A 26,344-nucleotide genomic window follows, 5' to 3' on the forward strand; every position below is an offset into this window, starting at 1 on the left:
CTTGTTCAAGAGTCAGCTGTTATTATGTATATGGAATGATGATGCTACTGACCCCTCATATTTGGACCTGAACTTGGAGGTTTTAGTAAGGAGCAGAGTTTCTTTGAATTCCTCATGGTCTCGTTATCTCCAGACTGGGTGGCCTGTGCACCAGTGTCCAGTTTGAGAGGTGTTATACCACAGGGAGAAAGCCTCTTGACTGTGGTTGCTTGTTCTTGAGTGAAATGGGATGGAACGTCAGAGTAGAAGTTCCCAAACTAAGTTCTGGGCTAGCCTGTCAGTGAAAGGCTTAATCAGTGTTTAAGTTGATCTAGTTTTTCTTCTGTATAAAAATCTGGTTTCCATTTTCTTGGGGATGAAGTTCAAATTCCTTAGCTTGGCATTCAGTTTCTTGCAGAGTTTGATTCAAAGCTCTCTTCCTAGTCTTATATCCTTCAAGCTGAACTTCCTGCTATTTCTGGGTAGGTCCTCTGCTTTTGCATCTCTTTGCTTCCCCTTCCTACTTCTAGAATACCTTTGCATGTCTCTCTCCCCTGCCTTGCACCTCTTCCCATCTCTAGATATTCAGATAGTACTAAACTTTTAAAGTACACTTCAAATGCCACTTCTTTTTTTTTCCCCCCTGGGAAGCCTCCTCCCATGGCCCCAGCTTAAATAATATCCCTTTTATACTTCTGTGGCTACTTTTTTGCCTTAGCATGCACTGCTTTAATGTATAAATTTGTATACATTAAGTGCATGTATGCATGCTCAGTCTCTCAGTTGTGTCTGACTCTTTGTGACCCCATGGACTATAGCCTGTTAGGCTCCTGTGTCCATGGAATTTTCCAGGCAAGAAGACTGGAACTCATTGCCATTTCCTTCTCCACAGGATCTTCCTGACACAGGGATCCAACCCATGTCTCTTGTGTCTCCTGTGATGGCAGGTGGATTCTGTACCATAGCACTGAGTAGACCCTTCTAAATTGTATTCTCCTCAAGGATATGGAATAGATATGTGCCATCTTTTTATTTCTTTGAGTACATTGCTATCAGATTCTCAAATATTTGAGTAAATTAGGCATTATGGTATAATAGTTAAGAATTTGGGCATCAGAGGAACCAGGTTCTTAGACTACCAGTTATTAACTATGTGGTTGTGACAGGTTATTTAACTCTCTGAATCCATTTACCCATTTGAAAATGGGAGTAATAACACATGCTCAGTACAATGGTTGTAGGGATGAAATGATTTAAATTGCTTAGTAGGTACATGTTACATAGTAAAGTATCCAATAAATAATATATTTAAAGTTGTTTTGATTTACATAAAGGTGAGTTTGGATCTTCCGCATTTTCCTTGAACGATCTTTTCATGTAGATGGAATTAGAAACCTCATCTGGAAAAGGTTGACACACCTTTCTTTGTTCTTTTTGATTTCATGTTAAAAATCAACCCTGAAAATTTCATTAGCTTTAGTGCTCTGGTTGGAAAAACAAATTCTCCAGAGTCAGTGCTGGCTATGGCCTCATTTAAGAAATACAGTTGTAGGGAAAATGGCCCTAGGAAAACATGCAGATATGTACTCAGAATGCAGATTGTGAGCTGTGTTGTGACTGATGTGGGAGGTGGGCATATTATCATCTGGAGAGGTGAGAGGTTTTCCGAGGCTTCTCAGCCATGTTTGAAAGAATGCAGAAGACACTGGTGGTGACTTCAGCCCTCCAGCCTTCCCCTCCATGTCTCAGGCTTGAATGGATGAGACCAAGAGAGGTTCTTGGGATGTATTAGGACAGTTCCTCCCCCATGGAGGATAGGGCCCCTCTCTCTATTGCTGACTGAGCATCCACTGGACACTTCCCTCCTCTCGTGGGTGTCTTCATCAGTGGGACAGGATGAAGATTGGCCCTGTTGTTTCTCTGAGTCTTGGCACACCTTCCCTGACATAGTCACTTGCCACCCAGAAGCTATAGGCAAGACTGCACATCACAGAAATTAGTCAAATGTATTTGAACATGGTCTGTTTCCTTTTGCCTATGTCATAATATAGAGTTCAGGCTGTAGAATGGCCTTGAACAAGGAGACATCACTTGCTTTTCTTACAATTTAAGCAATAGAACTCAGTTTAAAATGCCACGTGTGACTTGGGAAATGCCTCTCTCCAAGCACAGTTTTTGGTAGAATGTGTTCTCAGCTTGTCCACATATGGGGAAAGAGAAGAGTCACTGGGAATTCTGCTTTCACCTGTGTTAGCGCCAGGCGTGGGGATGTGCTGGGGCTGAAAAGGGACACCTGGCTGTGACCAACAGTGACCATATTTGTAGCTCATTTTCCTGGTCACTTGGTATAGAGAAGGTTTTGTTTTATGTGCTTGCTGGCATCTCTTTCTTCAGTTCTGTGGGAATCTTCCTTAATGGACAGCGTCAGGACAAGTGGCTATATGTTAATAGTAACCACATTCTTATGTGGTAAGCTCTGACCAGACTTGCATAGTTGGAAAGTTTCACCTAATGTACCTAATCTTTTTTTTTCTTCACTCATCAAGCATAAAATTGGGAATATCATCTTTGATGAGTGTGATGATCTGTGGAGTGGCCAGTTTCTTCTCTCCCTTTGTTCTTTCAGTGACACCCTCTCTCAACCAGTCACTGTGCTAGGTTCTCAGGATACAGTGGTGAACATGAAGGAACACAGTCATCATTCTTACGAAACTTACCATTCTGGGAGACCCTAAGCAGATAAGGTGGCGGCCCAGATCCTGCAAAACCTTTTAGGCCTCGGTGTGCGGGGGTGGGTGGGGGGTCGGGGGGTGGGGGGCTTTGGTCTGTGTCCTTAGAGCTCTGGGAAGCCATTGCAGGGTTCACTGCTGGAGCTGGCATGGTTGGGTGGAGAGCCAATGGAGGGACAAAGTTGGGAGACGAGGAAGGGGCAGTTTCAGTTATCCAGGCAATGGAGGTTTTGGTTTACAGGTTGCTGGTGTTGATGCAGGAGTGTGCAGAACTCAAATGCGCAGGAAGCCAAATGGACAGACTTGAGGAGAGCGATTGCTGCCAAAGATACCACGCAGGTGTCTGTCTCTGAACTTTGTGGCATGCTGAATGGTGGTGCCCTTTGTCTAAGTAGGGACACAGGAAGTGGCCTGTGGTTGGCTCTTTGGGGAGCCGGTAGGAGAGAAGAGAGGATTTCGTTTTGAGAGTGTTGAGCTTTACCTGAGAGTGATGCTTCTGAGGAAAAGCTGCAACCTCTCTGGGGCTCATGTCCTCCTCTCGGCTCTCAATGTTGGTCCTCTTATCTAAAGAATCTGACATTCTACACAAACCAACTTGTGTTTCTTTGGCCAAGCAGATCGATGCAGCAGGTTTTGAGGGCCACCTTGTCCAGCCCTGTCCTACACACTCATTGTGCATTGTAATTCAAAATCACTCATGAATCATTCTAAATGCAGTATGATGGGGTGCAGAGAGTAAGTATAATTGGCTTTCAGAGAAGGGAGAGATTAACCAGGCCTGGGGACTTTGGTGGTGTTGTACACACAAGAACAGCACTTGTAAGCAGCCGAGAGGTTAATCCTGTGGCAAGTGCTTCCCTCGGCCGTTGGGACGAGTTTCTAGGTCCAGGGACAGTGACAGAGTAGCAGAGCATTTTAAGCATAGTTATATCCAGTCTTGCTAACTTTGGAGATCAGATGCACCGATAATAAACATACTGTGAGGTTACTTGAGTTCTTCATTATGTACGCGTGTGTAAGCCCGTGTGTTCATGTGCTCATGTGTGTTGTTTTACCCCAGGAGCAAAAGGAAATGGCTTGTCTTGTGCTATTACTGGTAAAACTTATATAAACTAACTTAAGAAATTAGGATATACCTACCTGTTTCAGTGAAAGAAAGGATTATATTTGGGGAGTATAATCTCTTAATCTCTGGGGAGTTAGTATCCGCTGTGGCATCTCCAGGAAGAGAAGGGCAGTTTCCTTTGGTTCGTGAGTGAGCAGCAGCTTTCGGAGCAGCCTGTCAGGGCCCCGACTTCCAGCTGCGTCCTCGTCCCTTCACTGCCTGGTCTCTTCACTCAGCGGCAGAGCCTACTTACTCTGTAAAGCAGATCCTTGTCCTCCCCAGAGGCTGCCAGTCACGCCTTCCCTCTGCTCTGGCCAGCGTTCTGCCTTTCTAGCAACAGATGTTTCTGAAAAGTAAATATTATTGCCTCTGCTTGGCTCCTTGCTGTGTCTCGCGCTGCCTGAACATGAAACAGTGGGGTTATATGAGCAGGGTGCCACGAAGCTTGGCATGCACCCAGCACCAACACCAGCCTCCCTGCCTTCTCTCCTTGTACTGAAATGTGTGTGTGAGATTCCTGCACTCATCAGAACGAAGGCACCAGAAAGAAGTGTCTGTGCAGCATGTCCAGCGTGATTGCCTACACAAGAGGCCAGCACCCTGTCTGGGTGGCAGTAGCCAAGAAGCAGTGGCTTTCGGGTGTTCTCTTTTTGATGTTGTCTGCATTGTCCCAAGTAACAGAGAGGAGTTGATCTTAATGGGGTGGACCAGTGCAGTGTGCCCCAGGGGCCTCAGTTCAGAGGGCTTGGTAGAGTTGCAGATCCGCGTCTTAGAGGTCATGTGCACTTTGGTCAGTCCCTTCACATCTCCCACTCTCAGTACAGGTAATTGTGCTTCCCTTCCTGTGTCCTGTTACGGGAGGACTAATGTATTAAGGAAGGCTAGCCCAGCCCTGCCTAGAACAGAAGCTGACAGCCTACAGAGCGCTTACCCCGTGTGTCTCAGTGGGTCTCCTGGCAGCCCCACAGCTTAGGTGGGTCTCCTCACCCAGAGGATGATGACTTGCATTAGGTGAGATGTTAGAGACTTTATGACTAAACCCAGGGTTAGTTACATAGCCGGTCAGTGATGGAGCTAAAACGTGAATCCAGGAGCGGCGGAGGTTGAGGTGAGGGCCAGGGGCTGGGGAAGGGGTTGACCAGTGTGTAGAACCAGGACCCCATGTAACGCCAGTGGAGAAGGGAGGTTCTCGTAGTTGAGCTGGAAATGCTGTTCCAAAGGCTGGGAGTAGATGCTGAACCGGGAAACAGCAGTGTTCACTGTACCTTTACATGGAGAGTTCTCTCTCAGGCACGTGTCATTCAAGCCCATGGTGAGTTTCTTTTCAGATTCCGATGACTGGGCTTCTCACTCTACCCAGCTGTCCTTCCTGGCCCACAGCCCAGTACTGACTCCATACCAGGACTCATTACCTAATCTCCCATCCAGGGGACCAGCCTCTTTATCAGCTTCGTGGGGCCCACAGCACTTCGCGGGGTGTGCTGTGGTGGGGTGTGCTGTGTGCCACCACACAGGGAAGTTGGGTCACACTCTGGTTGTAAGCTTACAGGCTTGTTTCTGGTTCCATGCGCCTCTCGAGGAAGGCCCCACAAAGGCCCCATTGTGCATCATTAGCCACTGCTCAATCTTCATTGGCAGCACGGGTTTTCAGGTGCCTGTTTGGGAGCTTTCCCAAGCCTGGCTGACTTTTCTCCTTTCTTCTACCTTGTTGAGAAGAGGGTCCAGCTTGAGTCTCACTTGCCCTATTGGAGAGGCACAGGAGGGTTGCTGAGTGGATAGAGAAGCAGTCCTGTCCTTACTCTTTGCTCAGGCCTTTATCTGTGAATCCTGATCAGAGAAACATTCTGGCAAAGCCTAGACTGAGTACCACCTGCCCACATTCCATGCACTGCATGAAGAGCTTTGTCTTCTACTTAGAAACATTATTCTTCCTCATTTTCTTCCTGCCTGACTGTTGGCACCCCTGTCCTCCCCACAGTGTTCTTTCAGATGCATCTGTTTCTTTCTTGACTTGCCAGGGAGTGATGTGTGTTCTTGGGGATATTCTCAGCCTGGGTTGGCCAATCTTAAGAGATGCCCTGAGAGATTTCTCTGCCAGAATCTTTATACTTTTGGCCAAGAACCATTCCATTAAAGTGACTGAATCAGAGACTGCTGGCTGTTGGCTCCTGTGTTCTCCTCTGCTCCGTGCCTTCCTCTTCTGGTGATGAGTAGCGGGCCTTGCACAAGGCATAGGTAGCTTGGGACCCGCGTCATATGAGCTGAGGTTGGGAGGGCAGCCCCGAGCAGGAGCCCCTGGAAACCATGCAGTGGTCTGAGCCTCAGACCCAAGAATAGCAGGACAGCCCACCTGGCTCCATTGCTTGGGGTGAACACTGGATTTGGCGAGCTCACTACTGGGGGCTGAATTTGTATATAGCTCTCCCCACCCCTGCCACACACATATTATTTAGCATGTACTGAGCAGGGTACAGTGCCAAGTACATGGAGAGGAAACAAACCAAGCCAGTAGATGGAAAAAGCATGACCCCTAACCTCAAGGGACAAATTTAGGAACTAAAAAAGAAGTGCTGAGTATCATGGATGCTTTTATTCCAGAAGGCTCTGTTGATCTGTGAAGCTAGAACCCTCCCTCGCCCCTGACTCCCCCTAGTACCTTATGAAAGCCAGACCTCGCTGCCAGTTATGCCTCATATTTCCCTCCTCTGGGAATTTGAACATAATGCCATTTCCCCTTCAGTGAGGGAAACATGTCCGAGGGTAATTTGAATGATTAGCCTAATCTGCAGGAAGGCTGCACATGGAATTAAGTTAAGCACATTTGTGCCGAGCAGCCTTGTCCGTCAGGCCACTTAAAGGTACCTCGGTGGTTTATACCCTTAACAGAAGCTGAGGGTTCTGGAAGGGTCATTGGTTTTTATTACTGTCTTAAATGAAAGCTTGTTTTTAAAATTTGACAAGGGCCTCTGAGAGCTTTCTTTATCGATACCATGTGTGGGGTGCGTTTTTTACCCCAGCTCAGAACATTGCCAGGGCTTTGTTCTCGTGGCAGTGGTGGAACGAGGTCACCCAGGGAACTATCTGGTTCAGGCAGAGCTTTGTCAGGCTGGCGGCTGCTCTCCTCTGAGGGGAGCCCAGAGGGTTCTGAGAACTCAGGCCTGTGTGTCCTTGAGTCAGAAGAGGAGGTTCGGGTGCTCCTGTGCAGTTCCAAGCCCTTTCTGCCAGCTCCCACCTAATGCCTGTTTGTCGTGTGTGTTAGACTGGGGTGCGTATTGTTGAGTCTGACATGAGGGCAGCTTCACTGACCATGTGGAGGGTCAATGACAGAGCAGGGCTGAACAGATCCTAATGTGGGCTGTGACCCTGACATTTTTAGGCAAGTGAATTCCCACCTGTATCAAGTGGAGATGACAGGACTTGCTGTGTAGCTTGAGGAATTAAGAGAGAGAGGGCCAGACTTGTTAAAGCAAATGTAGCAGAAGTACTGACTTGTAAAGCAAATCAGCTATTTCATGTTATAGACAGTTATTTACTGTTTTGAATTGACATTATTTTGTGCTCTGAGATGGACTCAGGAACAGAGTTAGCTGCTTTTTGTACTACAAGGACTGAAAAGTGCAGTAAATATGAAAGCAGATTTATCTCAGTAATTCACATTTTTTACTTTCTTTTTTTTTTGCTGTTGTTGCTAGATTTGTCTTCAGCGAAGCGGAAGTTTGCAGATTCCTTAAATGAATTTAAATTTCAGTGCATAGGAGACGCAGAAACAGATGATGAAATGTGTATAGGTAAGTCACAACCACATGTAAGAATGTAAAAAGTGCACTGTTCACCACACTTTCATCGTCCTCCCTGGGTCTTTCCCCTGGAACAGCGAGTATGTAAGTGTTATAAATTAAGAAGTCAATATTAAGAGTAGAGCCAACAGAGTGAAGTGAGTATCAGGGGCCTTCGGGCTCTCCTGGGCTTTTCCTCGGAGTCCTGGGATTGCCTCTCTGCCTCTGGCCTGTAGGAGGGCATGGGAAGGTTTGGGGTGGGGCTCCTGTCTCCACCCTCCACTAGCATGCTGCTTCTGGCTGGCTTCATGACATTCTTTCCCTAATTCCAAACGTGGTACCTTAGGATTAGAGCAAAAGCAGAACATGGGGAGATGGGAGAAGAGCTAGATCAGAGGTCCTAATGCAGACATGTTTTCTTGGACACTCATTTTTTAAAACTGAATTACCGTATAAATTGAATTTGTGTCAAGTTTCAGTTTTTCAGCTTCTGGGAGCCTGTGAAGCCGACCTTTCGTTCTGCCCTGGCAGCAGTTGGCTGGGGCTGTGTAGCTGTCCTTGCCTTTGGATGTGGAGAGAAGCTGGGTGTCTGCATCATTCACTGCCCCCCCCCGACTCCCCCCCCCAACACCTACCCCTTGCATTTTCCTTAGCAAATAGACTGAGAGCGGAGGTTCCCATTTATTCCCCCACTGCACTGTGCCTCTCTTCACCATTTCCTGTCCATCTTCTGTGGGCACCACTGAGCACAGAGGATTTGCAATGTCAAGACACCTGTCTTTGCCAGATCCTAGTCTTTACACCTTATTCTTCCATTGGGTGTATTGGTTGAATCCATTAAGTGAGCAGGAGTTGAGCGAGTTACATTGAATTAAGTCACCAAATGCTTATGGAGTCCCTGTTGGCTTACAGAGCATCAGAATCTGGTGATGAGCAGAGGGAATTGGGAGATAGCTGCGAGCAGTGAAAACATATCATTGTTGTAATGCCTGAATATATGAATGCTTTTCCCAACAATACATGATGTCTCCAATATCCTTAGGGCTATTGTGTGCAATGCTTGTTGCGTTTGGAATAATTTCAGTGAAAGAGACTGTCTACGTCTGACTGCTACGCTGCCAACTGTGTTGCAATAATAAGGGGCTTGAGGATTCAGAGAGGAGGAACCCAAGGCAGAGAGGTGGCTTCCAATGCCAGCGGCGTTGTTTGTTTAACTCTGGTGCAAAGAAAAGGTTGGGTTCTGACGCAGCCCCACAACAAAGGTTGCGGAGGTTGAATCCTGGGCAGGAAATCCTTGAACTCCTGAGAAGAACTCTACCCCATCAGCCTGGGAGCTGGCCAGCATCCCATCAGTCCTGGGTACTCTCAGGAACAGGCAGGCCTTTTCCTTGAAGGAAACCCTTCCCCAGCTTGAGTTCCCAGTGGATTATCCTGCATTTTGGGGTCATCCTTAATGGTTAGTGATGAAAAGACAAGGGGAGCCTTGGGAAGAGTTGTCTTTAGGCCTCTGCACATGCCAAGGGATTTTAGTCCATAACATAATAGCTGTATCTGGAAGGGTTTCCAAGAGCCTTTCACTCTACTTCCACCTCACAACCCCTTTCTCTTTTCCAGCAAGGTCTTTACAGGAGTTTGCCACCGTCCTCAGGAATCTTGAAGATGAACGGATACGAATGGTGAGTATGGCTGGGTTGCCCTTGGTCATGGACAGTGTGATCATTGAGGGACCACAGGGTTTGTTATCAGAAGAATGGGGTTGAGTCCAGGCTCTGCCACTGGAGTGCTCTAGGCTCATGAGCAAACCTCATCTTCTCATCCTTGCTGGGTTTTGAAGCCTTTTGTAAATATTAAAGGTTTACCATGCACAACTTAGAACCACATAGTTACCCTCCTAAAGATTCACTATAAGGTGTGTGTGTATATATGTGTGTGTATACACACACACACACACACACACACACACATATATATATGTATATAAAGTATATGACTTAGGGTGGATCTTTTGAATTACTTAACTTTTAGATGAAATAAATCTTTTGAATGTAACTCAGATCCCTTATTGGCAGAATGGGAATGAAAGTGCCCTGCCCTGCTCTCCTTCTCCTCCCCTTACTAAATTCATCCAAGAGCTCTCTGTTGTTAATTCTAAGGCACTTAACACAGTGCCTATCATGTTGGTAGGCACCCAGTCAATGGGTACTTAGTAAATGATAGGAACTATAAGAAGCTTTTCAAAGAGAGGCAGTATGCAAATTCAGGAATCAAACCCTGATCTCCAGGTTTCTAAGAGATATCTTTTGTATGAGGATTTATTCTGATGTCGTTCAGCATTCACAGATGAGGGATTTTTGCATTCACAAGAAGCTCTTTTGGGCCTCCCTCTTATTCCTAAGATATTAGGAATGAAGCTGCATGCTGGATTTGTCCCCAGGTGGGCTTGTCTCTAGGCCACAGTGCCACAGAGGAGAGTCATCCATGAGCATTTGTTTCTCTTCCCATACTAACAGTCAGTGGTTTCAGGACTAGGTACTGTCTTAGTCTGCTCAGGTTGCCATAACAAATTTCCATAGACTGAGTAGCTTAAACAACAAGCATTTATTTTTCACAGTTGTGGAGACTGGTAGTCCAAGATTAAGTTGCTGGCTGATTTGGTTCCTGGCGAGGGCCCTCTTCCTGGCTTGCAGACTGCCACCTCCTTGCTGTTTCCTCACAGTGCAGAGAAAGGTCGGGGCCGCTCTCCTGCCTCTTCTAACAAGGTCATTAATCCCATAATGAGGAGTCTATCCTCATGACCTAATTATCTCCAAAGGCTCCATCTCTCAAAATCAGTACTACCACATTGTGAGTGTTGATAAACTGAGGCTTGTTAAATTTTTAAGTTTATGTGAACAAAAATTGGTTCAAATTGGGCAGAACCAACCCATAAATGGTTAGGAGCACCCCATCAACAGGACACAGGGCAGAGACTTTTATATAGCAGATGTGGAAGCAAAGGAAGGAAATTATTTGATTGGCTGTAGCTTAAGTGGTTTCCTTATTTGGAAAAGTCTAGTTGTTTGTGATTGGTTTCATTTTCTTAGATTTCAGTTTCTTAACCTTGAGGGACTTAAAGCCTTGGGTTTTAGTTTGCTTATGTAGGCTGCTAAGGCATTAGAGCCACCTCAGGCTAATGGCCTCCTTGTTTAATTTAATAGGGGTTAGGGCTTCAGTGTGTTAATTTTGGAGGGGATGCAATTCAGTTCACAAGCTCTACGAAGACATTATGTAGGCATGCATCTTCTATTTTAACTCTCATGATGACTCTGTGAAGTGGAACCTTTATCATCCCCATTGTCCAGATGAAGATACTGAGATTTACATCTGTAAAGTAATATGACCAAAATCACCCAGTTAATAAGTGGCACAGTCTGGATTCAAACCCAAGTGTGAGTGATATCAAAGAAGCAGGTGTTTCTTTAAAACTTCAACCAGAGCAGAAGTCTGTCACTTTCTGCTCTGTGGAGAGAGACACTGTTTGCCTTGATTGCTCCCTGCTGGGTTCTTGAACCAGAGTCAGGAGGGTGGTGGGTGGAAGCACAGCAAAGCTTGTGTGTTTGTGCATGTGCTAGTGCCTCAGAAAGGGAAGTGATTCTTTTGAGTCTGGTTCTTGGCAGAGTTGTTATTTGGGGGTGGGGGGTGTGGCAAGCAAATCCTGATGAATACTCTGCAGATTGCTATGGTCTGGGCTAAGGGAATAATGACTGGATTATACTTTTCAGCTTGCCTCTGCAATTTTCTTATTAATGTCAGTGAGTCGAGTTTCTGCTGTCTGCGTACGAGTATCTGGCCATCGCAAGCCCCTTCCCTAACCTCCTTCCCTTGTGACAACTTTGTGTTCAGTTCAGCTTAGCCTGGTAAAGCTGTACCTTCCTTGGGAAGCCTTCCTGGCCATCCTTTGTATTTTCTGAATGTCCAGTTCCTACCTCTGATTTGCATGTGGAGTGTCTTGATAGTCATTGCATATATTTGAGTCCTATTGGAAGTATGAGTTCTTGAAGGGTGAAGAAGGGGCTACTGTGTTCCCATATTAGCTTAGTGCTTAGAACTGAGTGGAAATTATATAGTCATAGAATCTTAGATCCATATGGACCTTATTCCTTACTGTGTACAGCCCCTTATTTGACAGACAAAAAAGTGAGGTGTCCTGAAGACTGGTAGCATGCAGTAGCAGGCACTGGGACAAGGACTTGGGTATCCTGATTCCCAGGTGGGAAGTTAGGGCTTTTGTATATTTAGCATCTAGTGAGGGCTGGATTCTCCCCCATGGAGGCCCATTGGAACAACTTGGGGAGTTTAAAAGATACTGATGCGTGGAATGAGGTACAGAGTTTCTGATTTATTGGTCTGGAGCGTGGCCTGGAGACTGGGAATTTTAAAAATTCCTCAGGTGAGCCTAGCTTTCAGTTAACATTGAGAACCACTGGCTTAGGGGCTCTGAGCACGATTGTGAGTTTGAAATTTATACTTGATTTGTGGAAAAGATGAAATAAGTGAGCCAAATGACAGTATAAATCAAGCAAGTTAAACAGTATTGCAATACTCTAGAGTTAAAATATTATAACAGAAATGCTCTCAAAAGTGAGAAAAAGGCAAACGGCAATGAATTTAGAGACCTGCCACCTTCTCCCCTTCACATTGTCTGGTTAGTTCTTTGCTGTCTCCATCTATGGCTTCTGGTATTTACTCTGTTAGTTTCATTGCAATGGATAGGCATGTGATTTAGAAAAATAATGCTTTGTTGCGAAGAGATTCCTGAAATAATTAGTTGAGTGACGAGTGAGCAGTGAATGACTTAAAAGGAGAGATTGTAAAATGTTGTGCTGCCTTAGAAAAGACCATAGAATCTTAGAGCTGGAACAATTCACCCCACTTATTTTGCAGATGAGGAAATTAGAGCCCAGAGAGGTTAAATGTTTTGCCCGTGGTCACACAGTTGGCAGCCAACCAAGAACCAGTTCATTCATTTATTTAATTGTTGAAAAGGTTTGAGTGTTCCTTTGTTTCAGCAGTCTTCTGTGAGTGGCATGATGGTGGACAAGTGAGCATTTATAAGACAGTGGCGTGTATGTGCATATATTGTAATGGTGAAACAGAGAGCTTCAGCTGGTCTACATCTTCTGAAGAAAATGCTTGGGGAGGTGGTGGGAGGTTTCTTTGGATTACTTTGGCGGTAGAGAAAGCCTCCCTAAAGAGGTGATATTTAAGCTGAAAACTGAATTGCAAGAAGTAATGAGTTGTCCGCACAAGAATTTGGAAACAGAACGTCTAAAAGAACAACCAAATGCAGAGTTTCGGAAGTGGGTAAGGTTTGGTCCATTTGAGGTGCAATCAGGTGACAAGGCTTCCCTGATAGCTCAGTTGGTAAACAATCCGCCTGTAATGCAGGAGACCCCAGTTCTATTCCTGGGTTGGGAAGATCCACTGGAGAAGGGATAGTCTACCCATGCCAGTATTCTTGGGCTTCCCTTGTGGCTCAGCTGGTAAAGAGTCTGTCTGCAATGTGGGACACCTGGTTTAAGTCCCTGGGTTGGGACCATCTCCTGGAGAAGGGAAAGGCTACCCACTCTAGTATTCTGGCCTGGAGAATTCCATGGACTGTACAGTCCACCGAGTCGCAAGGAGTCGGATATGACTGAGCGACTTTCACTTTCAGGTGACAGTGTGGTTGGAGGGCGGGACCTGAGGGGGTAAGCACAGGGAGATTAAGTTGAAAGGCAGCCAGGAGGCCCGAGTGTCTTGATCCCAGTCCAGAACTAGTAGGGAGGGCTACATAGAATCAGTTTTGGATGGTTTTTATGTCACCAAAGGTGGGTTTATTTTTTTTGCAGGGAGGGTTAACTTAGATTTAGGGTTGAATATATCTACTTAAATATAACTTGGCTGAATGAGCATTTGCAAGAAGATGTCAGCTGAAGCTTGAAATTTAGACCCTACTCTGTCACCAGTTCCACTCTGCCTTCAGTGTGGTTGCTTACGTTTTTAAAGGTTCTCATTTTTATTTTTAAAGAATCTGTCTTACTCATGCATAGGAAGAATACTGTATTTTGAACCGATGACTAAATTTTGATTTGGCGTGCTGTTGGTTCAAGTGTTATGAAGAGGTGACACAGGCACCGTGCTAACTCAGATTTTATACTGAGGCGTGGGGGTGTTTTTTGTGCCGAACTGCCCTGCTTCTTTACTGATCCTGCTTCTGTGTCCCCCCTCCCCCACACCTCTGCTTTTCCTCTCCAGATTGAGAACGCCAGTGAAGTGCTCATCACTCCCTTGGAGAAGTTTCGAAAGGAGCAGATTGGGGCTGCCAAGGTGAGAATTTTGCAAGCCTTCTTGGATTTCAGGACAGGAGGTCTGGAAACTACAACACCTAGTGTCTGAAATAAGACTGAGAGGTCAACCCCAGATCACTCGTTGCGGTGTTTTGGTATCTAATTGTGTTGTGCTAGTTCATAAATCATCCAGAGGTGGAAGCTGTGCCTCCTTTGCGTGAGTAGTTAACCTGTGTGTTTGGACACCATGGAATTGTATTGTTTGCAGAGGTCAGGACTGAGGCCTAGCACAGGGGTTGCAAATAGGCCCCTGTGGATGTGAGGACCCTCTTCTTAGCCCACTTTTGCTGTGCGTGAAATTGAGCCCTTTGTTGTTAGATCTTTACATTTTTTCAAGAGAAACTGAAAAGTCAAAGTTTTATGTGAAATTTCCCAGCTTTAAAAAATTGGTGGCACATAATTAAAAAATATATATTGCATGCTGTGCAAGTCAAAAAGTGGGATTGCTTCAACCCAGAGGTCAGCATTTGTTACCCCTGACCTGGAAAGACTGTCGCTGAAACTTGGCTGATTCTAACCTGTTACTCATTTTTTTAAAGGTGGATTCTCCTGGGTTTCCCGCCCTGTGATAAATCACTAGACAGCCCCAGCCAGGTTGACCTTCAGTAGAGTGTTAGAGCCCACCTATGGGCAAGATGTTTTCGTTGGAATCAATGAAAGCAAAAGAATTTTCAAGGTTTTCTTCCTGTTTGTAGAGTCTTTTGCCTTGCAGCCCCTTGCGCCACCTGCAGGGGATCTTGGGCAATGTCACCCTCTTGTTGAGACTGGATTTTACTCAGTTGTGAAATGGCCTTGAGAGGTGCCTGCTTGTAGGTAGGAAAAACAGAACCGAAGCATAACTAGGGGTGGTCTCTCCCACCCCCAACTAAGTGCCTCTGCTTTCTGAAAATGAATATGATTAGGGCGTGAAAGAGACGTTCTGGTCAGTCACCGTTATTCAGAGGGATGGATGACCCTAGTTTGAAGGAGGGACCACGGCCAAGATTTTTCTTCCAGTTTTCCAGCACTTCTCATCCAATTTTACAGTTTTCATTTATGAAGAAATTGAAGCTCATTGGTATTGTATCATCATACGTTAAGGAATGTATAATTTAAAGGAAGTCTTATTCTGCTAAGATTTTGTCCAGGCCTTTGAACAGGCCCAGGGACAGATGGGAAAATGCCGAGTGTCCCTCCCTGAGTTCTCACTGGTGCAGACCCCACGAGCACCTTCTCTTTTGTGGCCTTGGGGCCTGTGCCTCCCAGTCCTGCCAATATGGAAGCGGCTCTGGGGGGTCCTAAAGAGCTTTGAGGCAGAGGCAGAGCAGACCCATGTACTGAGTCATCTTTCCAGTAGTCACTCCAACTCCCAAGCACAGACGCCTCTCACTCTGGCCTCTTCCCTTGCTTCAGCTTTGGGGATTACCATGGTTACCATGGAGGAGGAGGGGAAGTCTGAGCGCGCTCCTTTTGGGCTGATGTCAGTGATGGTCATGACAGGAGCAGGTACTTTTCAGAGAGCAATAGATGGTGAGAAACACAAGAATTAAAAAATTTATAGCAAAGAGGCACTCACCAAAAGATGTTTCTCCTCACACACATTCTTCTCTCTCATTCTTGTCAAAGAACAAGGTGATGACACTGGGTTTGATTTCCCATACCTCCCCCTTTGTTTTTTCTTTTTTTTTCAATATACCTGTTCCTCATCCCCACCTCCACACTGTACCTGTATATCACAGAATTATGTACATTTGCAAGAACACAAAGAAACAACAATCCCTCTACTAGGCCACTGAGGGAACAAATTCAGGAATACCTCAGAGCCAGCAAGTTCTCTGTAGCGGCCAAGTGGAAGTTTCCAAACTCTGCCCGTGTGATGCTAAAATTACCCATCCTCCTCCCTACTCTGGTGCCAGTTCAGTTGCTATAACAACCTGTTGCTACTTGAAGAAGCAGAAGTTAGAGTGCTGGGGGTGGTGGCAGGGAGTGAAGGCTATGAATGAGGAGCAATCTTGTGCTGATATGGCTGCTTTGGGGTAGGGAAGATCCTATGGGCTTGGCTTAGCCGTGGCCTTACTTTTAGATACCTGAGTTTGGGGGAGGTGATTTTTCTTACAGCCAAAGCTGGGTTCTCTAGTGAAGCTACAATAGACATCAGAGAGGGGGATTCAGAGTGGGGCTGCTTGAGTCCAAATCCCATTTGTGCTGTTCACATATAAACATGGGGTGGTTACTGACCTTCTTTTTCCTAAACTGAGAAATGGGGATCATGATAGTGCTCATCTTACAGAGTTATTATGAGGAAGAAATCAGTGAACCCCTATGAAGTGCTCAGAATGCTGTCATAAGGTCATTTGGTATTAGCTGTTCTGTTGCATATACACAGTTCATTCATAAGATACGATGAAAGCCTGCTGCATGCCTGGCACTCTGTTCCACATTGCTGTTTGGTGGAGAATGAATGCAGATGTAGTTGCCTTGCCTGTGGCATGCAGGGAGAAAGGCCCGGTACAGAATGGTGTAAATAAGCATATGATCTCGCACATTGTGGTGGGTGCTGTGAAGGGTTTCCTTCCTGGGACGTGGGACGTGGAAAGCCAGTGGTGTTTTGATAGAAGGAGGTAGGTTTAGGTGCCGGACCTCATCATCACTGCCGCTACCCTGGCTGCCACCACCATCAGCAGCACGGAATTCTATCGAGCAGTTTCCAGGTGCTCTGCCAAGCACTGGACATGGCTTATCTCATTTAGTCCTGACAGTCCTACGATGGGGTGGGTGTTCTTAATGCTTTTTTTGTTAGTCTCTGAGCTGAAAGGGAAGAATGGAGGCATTATGTGGTCTAGTCATCCTGAATTTATAGATCAGGGAATTGAGTCCTGGAGGGACAGTGGTTTGTAGGGAGTTGGGAATCATTACCAGGATCCTAACTCTGTCTTGGATCCATTTTGCCAACTACTGTGTACCCTCTGAAAGTCAGTGAATACCGTCTTGGTACCTGAGTGGCTGAGTCTTACTACCTTCCTGTCTAAAGAACATTATCTCAATCTAAGTGGAGTTATGCCCCCAGAGATCTTATTGCTGTTTTCTCAGGACAGGAACTGCTTCCTGTTCCCTTAAGCTCTGGCTGTCCTCTTGAGCATGGAATGTGGAGGCTCAAGTTGCCAGAAAGTCACAGAATGTCAATGACTCATGTTCCCAGGCCTCTTCTCACCTCTGGTCAGCTGGACTGTGCTGGCACAGGGTTCCCTTTTGGGGGTTGCTGACAAGCCTGGTGAAAGGGCTGTGTGAGTGAGTATTAAGTAGAGCTGGAAGCGCAGCTCCAAGTCACTAGACTTCTGTGAAGGAAAAGCATTGAGTCAAGTGTCTTGCCTGTACCTTTCCTTGTTTGAAGGATTAATGTGTCCTCTGGCTTTGTCTCCACTTGCTTCTACATGTTTTTTTATGTATGTAAGACTTTAAAACAAAATTCAGATCTGTAGAAATGGACACATGCCAGCTCAAATGGGTAAATGATGATTCTGCCCATTTTGTGAGGCTTAGAGTCTTGGTGTTGACCAGATAAATGGTGTTCTGATGCCACGGGTGCTTGTCAGCGCTTCAGGTGATGGTTTCTTGGTGTCTCCGTCACGCTTCGGCTCTGGGTGTTCTGCCATCTGCATTTGTCAGTCACCTCCCGCTCACTAGGTGAGCAGATCTTTGATCACACTTCCCCTCCCCAGGGAGGCCTCCCCAGAACACTGTCTGCAAGAATCTCTGGGACTGCACCCTGTTTCCTCACGGACCTGCGGCAGTCTGAAATCATGCTGTTTGTTTCCTGGTTAACTGTGTTTCTCCTTCTGCTTGAACACCCCCACCATGAGGGTGGGGCTGTTTCTGCCTTATATTTCCAGCGCCTGAAGGATCCTTACACGGAGTGTTTGGTCATTACATCATCATTAAATGAAGAGGGGTTTCAGCTTCCTTATCTGGCCACAGATTTTTTCCCCCTCTTATCAGCCTTGGAGTTGCAGGAAAGTATCTCCTGTGGAATCCCCAAAAGTCAAAAGCAGGAGTGATGCACCCAGTTAGTGCATTTGATCCTGTTTATCAGGCCATGGGGAGCTTCCTCCAGTCCCCTTGCCAGCCATCCCCACTGAAATGTGGAGGGAAGAGAAACCACCTACGACAGTAAGTCCAGGTATGGGCTTAGAAGCAGCTTGTCTTGGGCTCAGACTCCAGCTCTGTCACTCTCTGGAACTTTTTACAGAAGTTAACCTCCTGCATCTAAGTTTTCTTATCTGTAAAATAGGGAATAGAAACTCAGTGACTTTGGGAGAGCAGGGATTATTACTTGTAATACAATGTTTACATATATATTTTTTATTTTGAAAGCAACCATATAGGATAATGGACATCTCCCTAATGGAGGAAAACACGACTCATTATCCCATTTCCTATCTCAAGTATTTTCACTGAAGTATCTTCCCACCTAATGTTTGTGTGCAGGTAGACACATTCTTTGTAGGATGCAACAAGTTTGTATCATGCTGTCACTACTTTTCATTACATTGTGAGCATCCCTCCATATGACTAGCTAGCCTTCTAAGTTATGTTTATTGAGTGCCTCATATTTTAATTATCCCAAATTCTATTCTTAGGCAGCAATGTTACTGTTGCTTTTTTCTGGTTATTATAAATGCTGCTGCAGTAAACACATCTGGGAAGATAACATCTTCTTTGTTTTGAATTATTCCTTACCTTGAAGATCCAAATGTGATATTATTGCATCAAGGATGTTTAGGTCTCCAAATTAAACAGTGCTTTTTGAACATGGTTAAAGCTTGATCTACCATTTCAGACTTGTCCCCTTTACGGTGTATGTAGACCTTCCTGTTTGGGGATTAGCTTTACAGATAACTTTCCTTCTTCCTTTGGCTTTGAACATCCTTGTGAGTTATAAGCTAGAGATTTCTATCTTACAACTGAAGTTTTTAGAAGGCGGAGTCCTGACTCTGCCACTGTGAAATACTGGCATTGCCTCGTTTCTGGTATTGTAGTGGCTCCTCTATGGTAGACCCCCAAAACGGTCAGTATATTGATGTGTGGTTGTTTGGTTTCATGGGCATTATCGGAAGAGTAGGAGCTGGGTGGTCGGCCACATTTCTGGGTCTAAGGGAATGATGAACCCGTGAAGATGAACAGAAGGAGTCTGACCTGGGTTGCTTTCATTCCTGGAACATCTTATTTTTCTTTTTTCTTTCTCTTTTCCTCTTTTTTTTTTTTTTTGCCAGGAGGCCAAAAAGAAGTATGACAAGGAGACAGAGAAGTATTGTGGCATCTTAGAAAAACACTTGAATTTGTCTTCCAAGAAGAAAGAGTCTCAGCTTCAGGAGGTAAGAGACTTTACTAGTGTCCTGAATAAAGTGTTTTAATGTTTCCGTGGTACTATGGATATGTGCTGGTTACTCTTTGCTGGAATATCCTAGGGTTGCAAGGGACCTCAGAAGCCAGGAGCTTCATTCTGATGCCTCCTTCCATGCTTGCTGCCCACATGGCCTTTGTCCCTTCTCAAGCTGCAGCTCACACTGTGTGCTGTCCTGCCCATGGCACGGAACATGCAGCTGGTCAAGATCACCCTAATCACTAGACTGTGCTTCCTCCTTTCAAACTGAGATCTGTTTTCCTGTTTCTCTTACCTTTGACTTTGATTCTGTATGCCCTTACCTTGCCTTTTGACTTTCTCCTTACATTACTGATTTGAAATGTTAGTATCTGAAACCCTTTGGTCATCCTTCCTTAGTGTGAAATGGAAAAAAAAAAAAAAAAAAAATCCAACCACTACTTGACATTAGTCTTTTTTTTTTTTTAAAGCAGTATTTTATTGTCTCTCATATATTTTGTGCAGAGGTTACCTTGTTTCAAAAAAGTAAATTCTTTGATCTGCCCCTATTTGTTTGTTTTTGCATAAGGTCTTTTAAAGAGTGGTTAACTTGGAAAGAAAAGTCAGCGTTGTGACCTTGGAGCTGTGACCATTTGTATTTAGTTCATGGAGATGTGCGTGGTGAGGGGGTATATGTTTTGGAGAGACAGGGTGGTTTGCTAGTGTAACTCCGTGCTTGGCTACATGAATATCCTCTTACTTAACTCTTAAAAACTTGCTTGAACTATCTCAGGTGTGTGCTAAAAGAGACCCCCGTGGCTCCTGAGCTAGCCTGCATTTTTCAGTTTCCTTTCTTTTAGAGCAAATTCCGTGCCAGTACCTCTGTTCACATGAGGGTGATGGGGTTAAAGGCTGAAAGATCAGGATTAGTCACGAGATGGTAGAGGCCACTCCCCTCCCCACTGGGATTTCTTTCATATCCCAGTTAGGAAGTAGTGTGCTCAGAACTCTTTGCTTTGAAGTGAGTGAGTGAATGAGTGAGTAAATAGTTGTCCTAGCACCTTCTGGTATTGGGAGATGCACATGTATGACATTCCCAGAGTGAGGCTGCTTCTCCTCCCATCTGTTCTCGCCATGCTTGGATCCTGATGAGTTGGTCTGGGACAAGTACCACATTTTCTTTTAGGGCCATGCCAATAGCATCTCCTCCTGAGATAGCTGAAGCTCCAATACTTCAGCCACCTGATGGCAAAGAACTGACTCATTGGAAAAGACCCTGATGCTGGGAAAGATTGAAGGCAGGAGAAGGGGATGACAGAGGAGGAGATGGTTGGATGGCATCACTGACTCGATGGACATGAGTTTGAGTAACCTCCGGGAGTTGTTGAGGTAAAGGGATGCCTGGTGTGCTGTAGTCCATGGGTCGCAAAGAGTTGGACATGACTGAGCGACTGAACTGAACTGAGATAGCAGTATGGGGACCAGAACACTGGACTGACAGAGATACCTTCTTTTCAAGCTTACTCTACCACATGGTTGACTGTGTGACCTGGGAAAGTACCTGGTCTCTCTGAGCTCTAGTTCCTTTGTAAAATACTCATAAATCACCTGTCCTGCCTACTTCATGTATGAGATGGTAAATCACAGCTGCTACACAAATGTAAAGTATTATCCCCATAACTGGCCTGTTCCTCCCCCTCCCCTGTTACATTGGATGGCATTCTTCCTGGTGCCTTATGTTTTGGCTGCTGTGATGGAATGCCGTAGACTGGGTGGCTTATAAACAACAGAAATTTGTTTCTCTCAGTTCTGGATATTGGGAAGTCCAGGATCCGGGTGGTGGCAGATTTGGTGTCTGGTGAGGCCTGCTTGCTGGTTCATAGATGGCTGTCTTCTGTGTCCTCGCAAGGCAAAAAGGGTAGGGTGGGTGAGCCTCCTTGGCAACCTGTATAGAAACTCTGCAAAGGGACTTCCCTGGCGGTCCAGTAGTTAAGACTTCGCCTTCCAATGCAGGTGGAGAAGGCAATGGCACCCCACTCCAGTACTTTTGCCTGGAGAATCCCATGGATGGAGGAGCCTGGTGGGCTGCAGTCCATGGGGTCGCTAAGAGTTGGACACGACTGAGCGACTTCACTTTCACTTTCCAATGCAGGAGGTGTGGGTTTGATCCCTGGTTGGGGAGCTAAGATCCCACATGCCTCCTGGCCTAAAAAACAAAAAATAAAACAGAAGCAACATTGTAACAATTTAATGAAGACTTTAAAAAAAGGATTCTATGCTCAAGACTCTAAGCTCATAATTACTTCCCACAGGCCCCACCCCAAATGCTATCACACTGGGGATTAGTCACTAATGTAGTGGTGAGGAGGGCAAGCATTCTATCTGAAGTTCTGACTTTGCCAGTATCTATCTTAGTGGATATTTTTGCATTATGGTTTTTTTGTTGTTGTTGTTATAGTCCTTGTCTTTTACCCATTCACACTTCCTAAGTACTTTGAAGGCAAGGATTGGGCTGTAGGTCTTTGTTGAAAGTCCTGGTCTCTTCTCAAGCACTGCTTTCTATACCTTAGCTGAGTTAAATTGAATAAAAATCTCATAATAATAATGATGATAATATTTTTACTAGCAACAGCAACAATAATAGTGGTGAGTGTTTACTGAATACATGTTTATGTACCAGCACTTCACATGGAATCTGCACAACTTCTCACAACCACTCTATGAGGTACAGATGGATTCCCTCTCTCTTACATAGGAGGCAGCTGATGCTCAAAGATGTTAAGCAGCCTGCCCATTGCTAGTCAGCAAGTATTTGAACCCTGGCTCCTGACTCTGGAGACCTTTCCCTTAACCCAGTAAGCTCTTGTCTCTCCATCTTGGAAGGGAAGGATGTTGCTGGGCTGCCTGCCAGCCATTGTTATTTAATGTGAGTGTCAAGCTAATGGAAGCGGGGAGCAGGAGGGACCTTGGTGATTCTCTGGTTAAACCTCTTAGAATTCCGTTTGCAGGAACTGAGGTCCTTGCAGAGGTCAAGTGATTTGCTCAACGTCTTCCAGCTATTTAGTGATGATTTTCCTCCCATTTATTAAAAAATCAACTTTTAGCAATCTTATTAATCTCTTGCTACACATATAATGAAATCTATTTCCTTTGATGATCCAGAATTGTTCCTTGCTTGTAGGCCTGACCTGAATACTTGTAAATTCTAGCCCATCCCCTGTCTCTGGTGGCGGAAATAAAAGGGTAGTGATGTGAAGCGATGCTGCCATCTAGTGGATGACTTTAAAATGTCAGTGTCTTCAGTGGCTCAGAAGCTGGCTTCTAAGGTAGAAATCTTACCACCCCCAGTCTACAGGTGTGGGGAAGAGACCCAGAGAGGACAAGTGGCTGTAGCAGGTCCCACCGGCTAGAAAATGATGGAACTGCGATTCCCACCCAAGCGGTCGCTCTCCTGGTGCTCTCACTGATGCTGGGCTCTACTCTTCTCAGAGGACTTTCCTCCTCTGAGTTAGGCTCAGGCTCCTCCAGCCTGGCCTAACTTGCGGCTTTTCAGAAGGGCCCTTTTTTCTGCTGCAGTCTCACTTGGCAAGCCCAAGCAGGGAGGATGTATTCAGTTTGTGGGGGAAGTCAGGGGAAGTAGATGTGTCCCTAGGTGTAAAGCTGTTGGATTTGCGCTACGAGAAATCAAGAACTGCGGAGACTTACAGGCCTTAGTTGGCGGGAGCCCAGGTGGAAGTGTGCAGACACTTGCTGGCCACCCTGGAGAGGGGGTTAGTACGGCACTTTTTGAACTCTGTCCTCCAAGTAAAGCTCGGTCAGTGCTCAGACATCAACTCTCCTGCTTGGAGGCTTAGGAAACGCCCACAGGCTTAGCCCTTCATGTTGATTTGTGCAGCACTTAAACTTAGGGAGCTGGGACCCTCTCTGTATTAATATGGAAGTTGCCCTGGGAGGAAGTCACTAGCAGGAGACTTGAATGGATCTTTTGGGTTGTTTCATAGCACCTCGTCCTTTTCCAGAGTTTGTAATTTTTTTTGTTAATTTACATGATTATTTATCTCTTTTCCTCATTAAGCTGTGTACCCCAATGAATGAATGAACAATTTGCCAAGTCCTTAAGATACAAGGTTAGCAATACCATATGTTAGCAATACCTAATGAAGTGAAAGGTCTGTCCCAGGTTTGCTCTGCAGGAGTCTTGACAAAGGAACGCTGAAAGAAATACTCCTTTGGGAGCTTTGTCTTTGTAAAGTATGTTGTCGAATGACACCTGACACCTTTATTTCTAAAGAAAAGAGTGTTTTGTTACCTATTAGCAGGATATCCATTTTTGTTTTTAAAAAATCATTTTTTTCTTATGTCATTGAAATGTACTTTCAGTGTAATTATCTGTTTGGAAAGAGTGGATTGACTTCCGCCACACTGTTGAAAGTGTAAGAGCTTTGTAGTGGTGGTTGAGGCGCTTCTCAGCACAGCTTCTTGCCGCTCCACACAGTCATTTTCTCCCCTGGGTTCTGGATCCCAGATCGCTGGCCTGATTGTACCCAGTTGTGGGTCTTTCCAGGTCTCACGACCTACAAGAGTGGGAGGTGAGGCTTTGCGGGAGCAATGTAATTACTCTGCTTTGCTGTTGTTGTTCGTCCAGGGTTTGGGGGGAGTCGGGGGAAGTAGGTGCGTCCCTGGTGTAAGTGTGTTGGATTTGCACTTCAAGAAATCAAGGACTGCAGGGACTTGACAAATCCAACTGCTAGTGTAAGTGTGTCTGACTGTTTTGCCACCCCGTGGCCTGTAGCTCGCCAGCCTCCTCAGTCCATGGGATTTCTCTGCAAGAATACTGGAGTAGGTTGCCATTTCCTTCTCTAGGGGATTTTCCTGTCTCAGGGATGGAACCCAGGTCTCCTGCATAGGCACGTGGATTCTTTACTGCTGAGCCACCAGGGAAGCCCAATTACGCTGTAAACTAGTAGTTCATCCTTGTCCAAAGAAAGTGTTTGGGATGAGTGAAAATGTTCTGTTCTGAGGTCTCCTGTCCCCTATCAGCTTGTTTTGTTCATTAGGATGGATCGGATGAGGATGGTCCTGCACGTTTTCTTTTTCTCTTTAAAATTCTGTCGTTCATGGAACGTAGGTCTGCCCCATGTGGGAAGGTGGTAGAGTCTAGAGGTGTAAGGATGTACAGCAGTCTTGGAGAAAGAGCAGCCAGGACAGAAGTCCCAGCTCGGTCTTGTACCAACTCTGTCAGGCTCGTTAATGTTAGCCAATTTCATTTACTTCCTGTAAGTTAGGGGGAAGGATGCTATCTTCTTTTTAGGATTATAATGAGGATTAAATAACTACAATTTATGAGGATTGAATACAATAATGATGTACAGCTATGGGCACAGTGCCTGGCCCAAACTTAGCGCTCAGGTAACCATGAACATTATTCTGATTTCTGCTTCATGCTACTGGATTTGTTTTTAAAAACCATCTCCTGAGATCTTTTCTTGGCAAGGGGTGGGAGTGGGGATGGGAAGCTGCTTACTGAATCCTCTCCTCAGATAGTGACCTGCTTTTTCTTTGAAATCCTATCTTGCTTGTAGGCAGACAGCCAAGTGGACCTGGTCCGGCAGCATTTCTATGAAGTATCCCTGGAGTACGTCTTCAAGGTGCAGGAAGTCCAAGAGAGGAAGATGTTTGAGTTCGTGGAGCCTGTAAGTAGATGCTCAGGGTTTTGGCATGTACCCAGACTTTCATCCCTACCCCTCATTCCAGTTACCTAGATGATGAAGTGCTCTAAGTTGTTAATGAAGAGACTGACCAGCCCTGATGCTGTGCCTTCTGCTAGTAACAGTGCTGTCCTCTGGCTACCCTGGATTCTTCCCAGTGCAACCATAGACATGGATGTAGAATGTTCAGCAACGGTTCCCTCATCTATGTTGGGTTGGGTTGGGCTGGTTCATTTCTAAGTCGGAGTAAGGGAGGGAGGGGTTTTCATCTTGCCAAACAATAGTGATGACCCCTTACCTTTTCTCCTTCCTCTGCCTGCCCCCGAACCCCCACCCCCGCCCCCGCTTCCTCTCTCCCGCAAATAACCCAAAGATAGCAGGAACCCGAGGAAACCTTTCTCTTTTTGCCCCCTAAGTTCAAAGCCCCTTCTTATCCCAGGCATGTATTAAAAAGATGGGATAGGAAGCAGTGTCTCACTCTAGGCTTGTTGTAACCAGGAGGCATGGAGATTGCCCTGAAGGGACTGTGATGGGGTTTGGACTTGGGTGGAACATCCCAGTGGGCACGTAGGGCTGCAGTGTGGGAACAAGTCTAGCCGTAGCCTCGGCCACCCCAGTGCGGTTGTGGCTTCGTGGAGACGTGGTACTGCTTTACCCTGCTGTGGCACTAGTGTTCAGAATCCATGGAGACACCAATGAGCACATGGGCCTCAATTTAAGACTTGCAGATCTTGAACTTTTCAGCCAGATGCAGCCTCTAATTTAGACCCAAGCCTTAAGTCTCTTTACAAATAAGATTACCTAAATTTAAGAAAGAGTGGTTTTCTTTAGTAAATAATAAAACTATAAGAAACTGAAAGAAAATGACCTCCCTTTTTGGTCAAGAGTGTTTTGTGCCCCCTTTCTAATTTATAAACTTTGGGGGTGCTTTTTAGGCATGTAGACTGGCAGGTGATTTTAAGACTCTGTTTGGTCTTGGAATCTGATGCTTCTGTCTTTTATTTTGCTGAAACTGTTTGTTCTTGGGATCTCCTCCCAGCCATGTCATCTGGCAAATTCTTCAAAGTTGTTAATTACCTCAGTCTTACTTGAATATTGGAAATTTTAGAGATATCTTCCTTTCTAGCAGTGATCTCTACCAAGATCTCAAAATCCCCGTCTTTCTGCAGGATCTGTGAGATGGGAAGCCATCTGTCAAAGAAAGCAAGTTTGTTGATTTCTCTGCTTGGGGCCCAGAGGTGTTAAAACCAGCCATTCAATTACAGTCTCATCTCTCATGGTTGGGACAGGAATTCAAATGCTGTCATGAAGAATTAGCCTTTGGCATGCATCTTTACTTGG

The 26,344-nt window shown here is 45.5% G+C and overlaps 1 protein-coding gene across 6 annotated transcripts in view; it reads left to right on the top strand.

Moving 5' to 3' along the window:
• ARHGAP26 (Rho GTPase activating protein 26) overlaps positions 1-26,344 on the top strand; it is a 467,573-nt gene that overhangs the window by 119,641 nt on the left and 321,588 nt on the right. For all 6 annotated transcript variants that reach the window (XM_055556593.1, XM_055556623.1, XM_055556624.1 and 3 more), the window contains exons 2-6: positions 7,506-7,601; positions 9,204-9,265; positions 13,866-13,937; positions 19,207-19,308; positions 24,878-24,988. In XM_055556593.1, coding sequence (XP_055412568.1) covers positions 7,506-7,601; positions 9,204-9,265; positions 13,866-13,937; positions 19,207-19,308; positions 24,878-24,988 — 443 coding nt within the window. The remainder of the gene's footprint in view (positions 1-7,505; positions 7,602-9,203; positions 9,266-13,865; positions 13,938-19,206; positions 19,309-24,877; positions 24,989-26,344) is intronic.

This window comes from Bubalus kerabau, chromosome 1 (assembly GCF_029407905.1).
Source record: "Bubalus kerabau isolate K-KA32 ecotype Philippines breed swamp buffalo chromosome 1, PCC_UOA_SB_1v2, whole genome shotgun sequence".
Taxonomy (NCBI): Eukaryota; Metazoa; Chordata; class Mammalia; order Artiodactyla; family Bovidae; genus Bubalus; species Bubalus kerabau.